Below are 8191 nucleotides of genomic sequence, written 5' to 3' on the forward strand. Positions count from 1 at the left end.
TGGGAGCCGGCGATGCGCTCCCCGTCCCTCCCATCAGCAGAGAGCACTGTTCAGTCGCTGTTCGCCTTCGCTGGGGCCATTTCTCTGGACACAATGCCCTGGCAAGTTCCTGTTGTGCTCCCGAGTGCCGCGTCCTGCTGGTTCGCGTGGTTCAGTACCCATCTCTTGGGTGATGCGCAGCCGGGTGTAAGCCCATAGACCCCGTTTGGAGGCGGGGAGCCCCTTCCCGTCACTGGCACTGCCTGAGCTGCACAGGCAGCTGCTGGTGAGGCAGCGCCCAGCCCACCTGCCTTCCCTGTGTGCTGGGGAGAGCTGTGCTGCGTGGCAGGGTTCTGTGAGATGTGCAGGGCTTCGGGGCCTGCTTGCTGTTGGCAGGCAGGTTTGCAAACCCTGGGTAGCTGAGCAAAGCCCTGAAGCCCCAGGATCCTATCTCTGCTGTCCCTCTTAGGAGGAGTGTCCACTCATCCCTGAGGGTGAACCAGGTCTGCCCATCCCATGCTGGATCTGGAAACCCCACAAGCTCTCTGTTCCCTCTCCTGAAGAACTGCCACTGAGCACAGCCCAGCAAGCATCTCCACTCCAACACCCTCTTTTCTGCCTGGGACTGCCCCAGCAAAGCTGAGAGTGGCCCCTGGCCTGAGCCTGCACAGTGCAAGACCTCTGGGGTTCTGCTGGAGTGCCATGCCAGAGACAGCCAGTTCCTGCCACACTCCTCTTCCTGCCACTCACTCACATTTCACAGGGCTGTGACCCCCGTGGGCTCACATCTCCCTGAGCGCTGCAGTGGGCGGGCAGCAACCCGAACCTGGCAGCTGGGGTTTCAGAGCCTGGGCAGGGCAGCTGTGCTCCTGGGGTCACTTCCTCATCTGCGCTGTGCCCCAGCAGAGCTGTCCCCAGGGCAGACAGGCGCCTCTCTGCGAGCCCAGAGGATGCAAGGGCTCTGGGCAAGCCGGGCTGCTCTCCCTGCCCAGCAGCTCTCTGTGCCTCTCCCTGCCAGCTCTTGTCCTGCTGTGCCGAAGGCTGTTGCCATGACCCTCACCAAAGGCTCCTTCACCTACTCCAATGGGGAGGAGTACCGCGGCGAGTGGAAAGAAGGTGAGATGTGGCAGGAGGGGACGGTGCCACCCGTGCTGGGGTACAAGCAAACCCCGCATCTCTGCCCAGCTCCACACTGGGGCAGGTCCTGCCTCTGTCCAGTGCTGCCCATTTCTGCTCTCACCTAGGTCGCAGGCACGGCATCGGGCAGCTGACGTTTTCTGATGGCACTACTTATGTGGGGCACTTTGAGAACGGGCTCTTCCACGGCTGCGGCGTGCTCACCTTCTCTGATGGCTCCAGGTGAGCACCCCACTCCTGCATACACCTCCTCAGGCATTCCCACTGGCAGTGGGGAGCAGCTGCCTCAGGACATCCTCCCACACAGGTATGAGGGGGAGTTTGTGCAGGGCAAGTTCAGTGGCGTTGGAGTCTTCACCCGCTGTGACAACATGACCTTTGAGGGCGAGTTCAAAGGCGGGCGCGTGTATGGCTTCGGTGAGTGCTGGTGGCATGGTGCAGGCATCTGCACGGCCCCTGCTCAGCACAGCCCCTTCCAGCATCTCCCACTTTGTCCCTCCTTCCCTGGCCCCATCTGCGGTCGGCGCGGCTCCCTGCCTCTTCACTTCCAGCCCTTCCCTCCCCTCCCCAGGTCTCCTGACCTTCCCCGATGGCTCCCACGGCGTGCCCCGCAACGAGGGCTTCTTTGAGAACAACAAGCTGCTGCGGCGGGAGAAGTGCACGGCCATCATCCAGAGGGCCCAGGGCGCCTCCAAGTCTGCCCACAGCCTGACAGCGTGATGGTGCCCCGCATCCCCTCCCACCAGAGCAGGGACCCCCCTACTTGGGCACTGGCTGGCCCTGCTGGCCCTGGAGAAGGGATGTGGCACTGCTGGGTGCCTCCCTGCCCTTCGTCCCCTCCAAGTGTCCTCCTGCCAACCCCTGCCGCTGGAGGGGATGGAACCTTCCGCTCTGCACCCAAGTGCCCTGGGGCAGCCGTGGTGCCTTCCCTTTCTGGCTGTAGCCCTGGCACTTGCTGGAGCAGCAGAAGGACAGTGTGACAGGGGCTTGGCCCCTCTGCCCCCCAGGAAGACTGTGGACCACTAGGGCTGCTAGCCAGTTGCAGAGGATGGAGCAGGGGGGTAGAGGCTGGTCTCTGACCCCACTGCCAGGGTGCCTTGGCTGGAAGCTGCTGACTGAACCACGTGCCCCCAGAGGGGTAGCTCCTGGCTCACTTTCCTGCCCTGGTCCGGAGGCAGGGTGGGCACCCCAGGCACCCTGTGGCCTGCACCCTCAGCTCTGGGTGACTGGCCATCTCCCTGTATGCCCAGGGTAGGGTGACGTTTTGTCCCCAAAGAACCCAGCTTGCTCTCAGGGCCAGCCAATGGGTTGTGCTCCCCTCATCCCTGTGCCAATGCACCCACCGACTGCCTTGGGGACATCAGCAGCAGCATCCCCACCAAGGGGGACTGGGGAGTGCCCAGCCTGGCATGTGTCTGCTGCACTCTGGTGGAGATTGGTACAACGGTGAGCAAGGAGAAGGGTCAGCTGGAGCCTGGAATGAGGGACATGAGCAGGGCTGCGTGGGGTGCCAGGGCTGGAGCAGGGGGCCTGGGCAGGGCAGGAGGGGATAGAGGTATGGCGAAGGGGCAGGCAGGGGGCACACAGTTCCCCATCTTGCCCCCCACATGCGTCCTTCATCTCCCCACTACACGCTCACCTTCACCCCCGGTGCGGTCTGGCTGGCTGTGGCACAGGGGTCCCGGGAGCCCTCACCGCCCAGTGCAGGGCTGCAGGGGCTGTGCCCTCCCTGCCAGTCTCTGCCTGCACCGGGTCCCGTGCCTTGCTGTGACCCTGCCTTGTGCTGCTGCCTGCACAGGCCTCAGCTGAGTAAACCATGTTGCCAAACACCCGTGCCATGTTGTTTTTGCTGGGAGCAGAGACGGTGCGGGGGCCTTGCACAGACAAGACTGCAGACACAGAGAGGAGATGGCAAGTTTATTCATGGCACAAGGATCCACTCCTTCCCAGGTGAAGACAACAGGACCCTGGGGGCTGGCAGGGGTTGCCCCCCTCTACCCACTCTGCCCAGAGCAGCCTTGTCCAACAGGAAAGACTAACAGGGGCAGCCTTCTCCTGGCCACCTCCCAATGTCCCCAGCATATCCCCAGTTCCCAGGGTCCCTGACTCCTGTACCTTCCTGGTGTGGAAAGGGGCAGATGGAGAACACCTCACAACCAGCCATTGGCACTGAAGGTGCTCTTCAGCTCTTCAGCCTGGGCAGGGCTCAGAGGGGCCAGGGGTGCGCGGCAGGGACCCCCATAGTAGCCAAACCACTCCATGGCCTTCTTCAGCCCCGGGATCCCGAACTGGCGGGTGACCTGTGGGAGGGAGGGAGGGCATGGGGGCTTTCTGGCTCCCATGGGCCAGCACGCTCTAGGGGCTCTGCTGTGCAGGCCCTGCTCTTCTGCTTGCCATCACTCCTGTCCTCCCCATGCAGGGCTGCAAGGCTGGCAAGGTGTGAAGTGGCTTCAGCACCCCATGAAGTGCCCACTGTGGGGTGAGGGTGCAGAGCACACCCACACAGGACTCTACGCAGGAGCTCTGTGGCATGTTGGGCTCTGCAGCAGGGACAGGCCACTCCACAGTGGGATGAGGGGCCCAGGAAGGAGCAGCTCTTCCCCCACACACACACTGCTGCCTATAAATAGTCAGCAAGGCTCTCACAGAGGGTCAGGCGGTGCCCAGTGCCAGTGGACAGGCTGTTCCTTAACGTGACAGGGCTGGCATTTCCCATCTTCTCACCTCCAGCCCATCTCGGCTCACTGGCCAGGTGCTGTGCCGTCCTATCCCCCTGAACCACCCCTCCACCCACTGCAGCCCCAGGGACTTCCATCCTTTGCCTCCCCCTGGCTCTGTCATAGCCTGGCACCCTCTCCCCTCAGCATCCGAGGGGCTCTGCGTGCTCACCGCCGTGTTGGGCTCAATGAGGCGGTGCTGCAGGTCACGGGCCTCCTGCCACCGGCCCTCGCGGCACAGGTGGTCCAGCTGGCACAACGGGTCACCCAGAACATTGGCGAGGGCACACACCCCCCCAGCGGCACCTAGAGACACCAGGACACATTGGCAGCCAGCTCAGCATGCTGTGCCTAGCCAGCACCTCCCGGTCCCTCCCCTGCCTCCCCCTGCCAGTGTCCCCAGGCCAGGATGGGCAGCTGCACCTACCCACAGCATAGCTCGCCAGCAGGAAGCCGGCTGATCCTGCCAGCACCTGGAAATCCTCCTGCCTTGTCTTGTGGACCATCAGCCCCATGCGGGTGATCTGGGGAGAGACATGCTATGCCCTGGGGCAGGCATCACCCTGTCCCCCTTGCTGCAGGGTGCCTGCTGGCAGCCCTGGGGTCCAGGGAAGGGCTGCAAGTCCCAGTTCCCCATTCCCAACTTAGGTCCAGGTTTGGTCGTAAGCAGCCCTGGGAAAGTCCTGTTCCACTCACGTCCCCACCGCTGTCCTTGATCCCAATGATGTTGGGGTGCTGAGCCAAGGTGATGACAGCGTCCATGGGCAGGTCCAGGCCAGTGTTGGCAGGGACATTGTAGAGCACCACCGGGATGGGGGATGCGTTGCCAACCTGCAGGCAGCCAGGCAGAGCTCAGTAGCTGGGGTGGGTTGGAGACACAGTGGACATGATCCCTCTCCTGCTGCCCCAGCTGCGGTTGCTGGCAGGCACTGGACGTGGCTCACCTCTGTGTAGTGATGGACCAGGGCAGCAGTGGTCATGGCACCCCGGTAATAGCAGGGTGTCACAACCAGTGCCACATCAGCCCCTGCCTCTGCCATGCTGACCGTCAGCTCGATGGTGGCCTGGGTGGCTGGGGAGGAGGCGGAAGGGTGAGGGGTGTTCCAGGGGGGACACATGCCCGCTGCACTGCCCCCCACACTGCCCACACAGGCACTCACATTCGCAGCCCGAGCCAGCCAGCAGCAAGCGGTCCCTGGGCAGAGCCTGGCGCACGCAGCTCACCACCTCCACCCTCTCATGGGGTGCCAGGTATGGATACTCCCCATTGGAGCCCAGCACCACCAGTCCTGGAACACAAATATGGGGAGGGCAGGGCTCGGGCACAGGAGAAGGGTGCCATGAATGTCAGGTATCCCCATTACTCTCACTCCCATCTTTGCTGCCGGCACCCAGGCAGAGCTCTGCAGTCCTCAGTGTGCCCTCTCTTGCCTAAATCCCTGCAGCCCTGGCCTCCTGGTCAGAAGAGAGGAGACTCTGGGGAACACTGTTGTGAGGCTGCAACCTCTTTTGCAGCTCCTCTCCTATCATCTATCTGCCCTTGGCAATCGACAGATACATACCCCACGAATGTGTGAGTGTGCATGGGAGGGCAGTGCACAGGTTCAAGCCCGCACATGTGTGGAGGGGGTGTGCAAGCACGTGCTGGCGTGTGGCAGGGCTGTGCAAGGACACACACTTGTGCCCGGGCACGTGCCATGCAAGGGGCCCCAGGTGGGTGACCCGAGGGGGTGCCAGCCCCGGAGCGAAGTCTGGCTGGAGGCTGAGCACCCTTGGGAAGCTGGCAGGCTGCCTGCGTGCTGCTGCACAGCCTCTGTGGCAGGCAGGGCTGTGACAGGAGCCTGCACGGAGAGGGACAGTGGGCAGCGCTTACCTCTGAAAGGGATGCTGGCGTAGCGGCGCAGGTTTCCCTCCAGCTGGGCGTAGTCCACCTCCTGTGAGGGTGAGAAAGGGGTGGCGAGGGGTGGGAAGATGCCCCTGAGATCGAGTGAGGGCTCTGATCCCTGGGGGGTGCTGAGCCCCCGGCACTGCCTGGGGGCTGCCCACTGCAGAGCTGCCAGGGCGGGCCGGAGGGACGAGGTGAGGCGGCTGCTGAATGCCATGGTGGCTGGGTGCTGCTGCTGCCTGTGCTGTCTGCCTCGCCGAGGGGCTGTTAATGTTTGACAGGGCACGTGAGGGACCTGCAACCCTGCTGGGTAGATGACATGGGGGTGGTACCAGATGAGCTCAGGATGTTCTTCCCCCTTCAGGAGCTGGCTGCAGGAGCTCAGCACCCCTCCAGGTGAGCTTTGGCCACTCCAGTTGTGCTTTCCCTTCTGCTTGCCAACCCTGGCAGCTATCCCTCTGCCTCCTACAGGGCTGGGCTGCAAGGCCAGGGAGGGATCAGGCATTGCAAGCAGTCCCAGGGCTTTGGTCAGGGATCACCTGATCCAGCCGTCAGTGTAGGGTCTCCTGTAAACGGGTGAGTGTGAGCATTTCCATTTAGGGAGCATGTGTCCCAGCCTGAAAAGGGACCATGTGTCCCCCAAGGGTGACTGCAGCAGGAAAGGCAGAAGAACAAGAAGCCATCCAACCCCACAGAGTGGCTGTCCAGCAGGGGTACAGCTGCTGCTCTCTGGCACAGCCCCAGCTTCCAGCACAGCATGGACTCAGGTTGAGCTGCCCTCCATGTATTTTTCCTTCCTGAGCTTGCCCAGGTGGGACTTTGAAGGACTGTGAGCAATCAGGGTGTCCTGCAGCGAGGAGTCCTGCCCTTGAACCACTTGTGTCACCAATACCTGAGTCCCTGTCATAGGAGGCAGGGCTCAACATGCTGCCAGATAAACCTGCTCCCAGGATAACCCATCTTCCCCAGGCGCATCAACCCTGGTGCAGGCTGCCCAACCTCACAGCCACCTGGAGCCAAATGCTGCTCTTTGCTGACTTTTATTGACACAGACAAGTCTTGTCTGGATCCTGCTGCTTGGAGCTGAGCCCAGCTCTGGTCCCTGCTTGGTGCCAGCATGCAGGGACCTCCATCTCCCCCTGCGGCTGCTCCTTGGTCTCCAGCGCCTGGCGTGTGTCCACCTGCCACTGCTGCACCAGGTCTGTCGGGGTCTTGCCAGCCTGCAAGAGTGGGCAGAGAGAGGCAGGGCACAGGGTGGTGTGACATGGTGGGGCAGCAAATAGCCTCAGAGGTGCCCCCCCATGCTCACCTCATTCTTGGCCATCATGTCAGCCCCGTGCAGGATCAGCATTTTGATGATCTTGTAGCGACTGAGCCGTGTGGCATCATGCAGCGCTGTGTCGCCTTCCTGTGAGAGACACAGCTTCACTGGAGATCGTGGTCCAGGGACAGGGACCCTCTGCCTGCCCCAAGCACTGCTCCCCAGCTCCCAGCACACCAACCTCCACCAGGACAAGGGGGACTGTGCCTGTCCCAGACCTGGCTGTGGCTGCAGCCACCCTGGGGCAGGGATGTGTGTGTCCAGATATGCCCCACTGTGGGTACTGGAAGCCCTTGGAGGGGTCAACAAAGGGAGGGGGATCTGTGTTGCGACCCAGTGATGCCTGCATGGCTGCAGCACTCACCCTGTCTGAGGCATTGATATCCACCCCACAGTGGATGAGATGCTCCACAATGTCAAGGTGTCCGGTTCGGGTGGCCACATGAAGGGGTGTGCTGAGCAGCTTGAGGGGGGATGAGATGGACATCAGGGGGGATCAGCACCCACACCTGCTAACCCAACACAGGGTCAGCTCTGGTATTCCAGGGTATGCTCCTGCCCCAACCCTGTGATCTGCTCTGCCCTGCTCACCTTGTCCTTCACATTGAGGTCTGCCCCACGGTCTTGCAGCAGCTTGACAGCATCCAGGTGCCCACCCCGGCAGGCCCAGTGCACGGCGGTGCAGTCCAGCTGGACATACAGTGCTGTGTCATGGTGGGGGACACCCCTACCCTGTGTCTGTCCCCTGCCCCAGCAGGTCCCCGTGCTCGAGCTGAACTGGCAGAGCCCTGCCTGTAGCCACCTCCGTGATGGGGACAGCACTGCCCCACTGCAGGGTCCCCAATATTGCTGTAGTTCTGGCTGCACCACACCCAGATGCTCAGACCAGCATGCAGCTGGAAGCAGGATCCAGCCTCACCCGGTCCCTGAAGTCAACAGTGGCCCCACTGTCCAGCAGCTTCTGCAGGATTTCCATGTGTCCCTCCAGTGAGGAGCGGTGCAGGGCTGTGCGGTGGAACTGCGGGACAGGGCAGCACATTGGCGGACAGATGCATCTTCCCTGGCCCAGTCTGGTTGTACTCCAGCCCTGTCCCAGGGATCTCAGCCCTTGCCCACAGGCACAGCTGGGCATGGCTGCAGGATATGATGGCA

At 62.5% G+C, this 8191-nt stretch overlaps 3 protein-coding genes across 3 annotated transcripts in view; 1 reads left to right on the forward strand and 2 right to left on the reverse strand.

The window, feature by feature from the left end:
• The first annotated feature begins 6 nt into the window (after positions 1 to 6).
• Positions 7 to 2945, forward strand: MORN4 (MORN repeat containing 4). Its single transcript, XM_008643825.2, has 4 exons — positions 7 to 1095; positions 1224 to 1338; positions 1424 to 1533; positions 1688 to 2945. The coding sequence occupies exons 1-4, from the start codon at positions 930 to 932 to the stop codon at positions 1834 to 1836; spliced, it is 540 nt and encodes a 179-aa protein (XP_008642047.2). The 5' UTR covers positions 7 to 929; the 3' UTR covers positions 1837 to 2945.
• Positions 2946 to 3014: 69 nt separating this feature from the next.
• HOGA1 (4-hydroxy-2-oxoglutarate aldolase 1) lies at positions 3015 to 6063 on the reverse strand. The gene is made up of 7 exons (XM_008643826.2): positions 5707 to 6063; positions 4994 to 5122; positions 4778 to 4905; positions 4530 to 4664; positions 4261 to 4357; positions 4006 to 4139; positions 3015 to 3416 (listed from the first exon to the last, which is right to left on the reverse strand). The coding sequence occupies exons 1-7, from the start codon at positions 5933 to 5935 to the stop codon at positions 3267 to 3269; spliced, it is 1002 nt and encodes a 333-aa protein (XP_008642048.1). The 5' UTR covers positions 5936 to 6063; the 3' UTR covers positions 3015 to 3266.
• Positions 6064 to 6200: 137 nt separating this feature from the next.
• ANKRD2 (ankyrin repeat domain 2) overlaps positions 6201 to 8191 on the reverse strand; it is a 4847-nt gene continuing 2856 nt past the window's right edge. Inside the window, 5 exon segments of the mRNA XM_017726104.1 lie at positions 6201 to 6938; positions 7028 to 7126; positions 7404 to 7502; positions 7631 to 7729; positions 7959 to 8057. Of these exon segments, the coding sequence (XP_017581593.1) occupies positions 6759 to 6938; positions 7028 to 7126; positions 7404 to 7502; positions 7631 to 7729; positions 7959 to 8057 (576 nt within the window). The 3' untranslated portion in view covers positions 6201 to 6758.

This window comes from Corvus brachyrhynchos, unplaced genomic scaffold (assembly GCF_000691975.1).
Source record: "Corvus brachyrhynchos isolate BGI_N302 unplaced genomic scaffold, ASM69197v1 scaffold61, whole genome shotgun sequence".
Taxonomy (NCBI): Eukaryota; Metazoa; Chordata; class Aves; order Passeriformes; family Corvidae; genus Corvus; species Corvus brachyrhynchos.

Excerpts from the sequence above, each read along its gene's own strand:
- MORN4 (XM_008643825.2), top strand. The coding sequence starts at position 930 with ATGCAAGGGCTCTGGGCAAGCCGGGCTGCTCTCCCTGCCCAGCAGCTC. Across the intron at positions 1,096-1,223 it reads CCGCGGCGAGTGGAAAGAAG|GTCGCAGGCACGGCATCGGG; the intron begins GTGAGATGTGGC and ends GCTCTCACCTAG. Across the intron at positions 1,339-1,423 it reads ACCTTCTCTGATGGCTCCAG|GTATGAGGGGGAGTTTGTGC; the intron begins GTGAGCACCCCA and ends CCTCCCACACAG.
- HOGA1 (XM_008643826.2), bottom strand. The coding sequence starts at position 5,935 with ATGGCATTCAGCAGCCGCCTCACCTCGTCCCTCCGGCCCGCCCTGGCA. Across the intron at positions 4,140-4,260 it reads GCTGGCGAGCTATGCTGTGG|GTGCCGCTGGGGGGGTGTGT; the intron begins GTAGGTGCAGCT and ends TGGTGTCTCTAG. Across the intron at positions 3,417-4,005 it reads TCATTGAGCCCAACACGGCG|GTCACCCGCCAGTTCGGGAT; the intron begins GTGAGCACGCAG and ends TCCCTCCCACAG.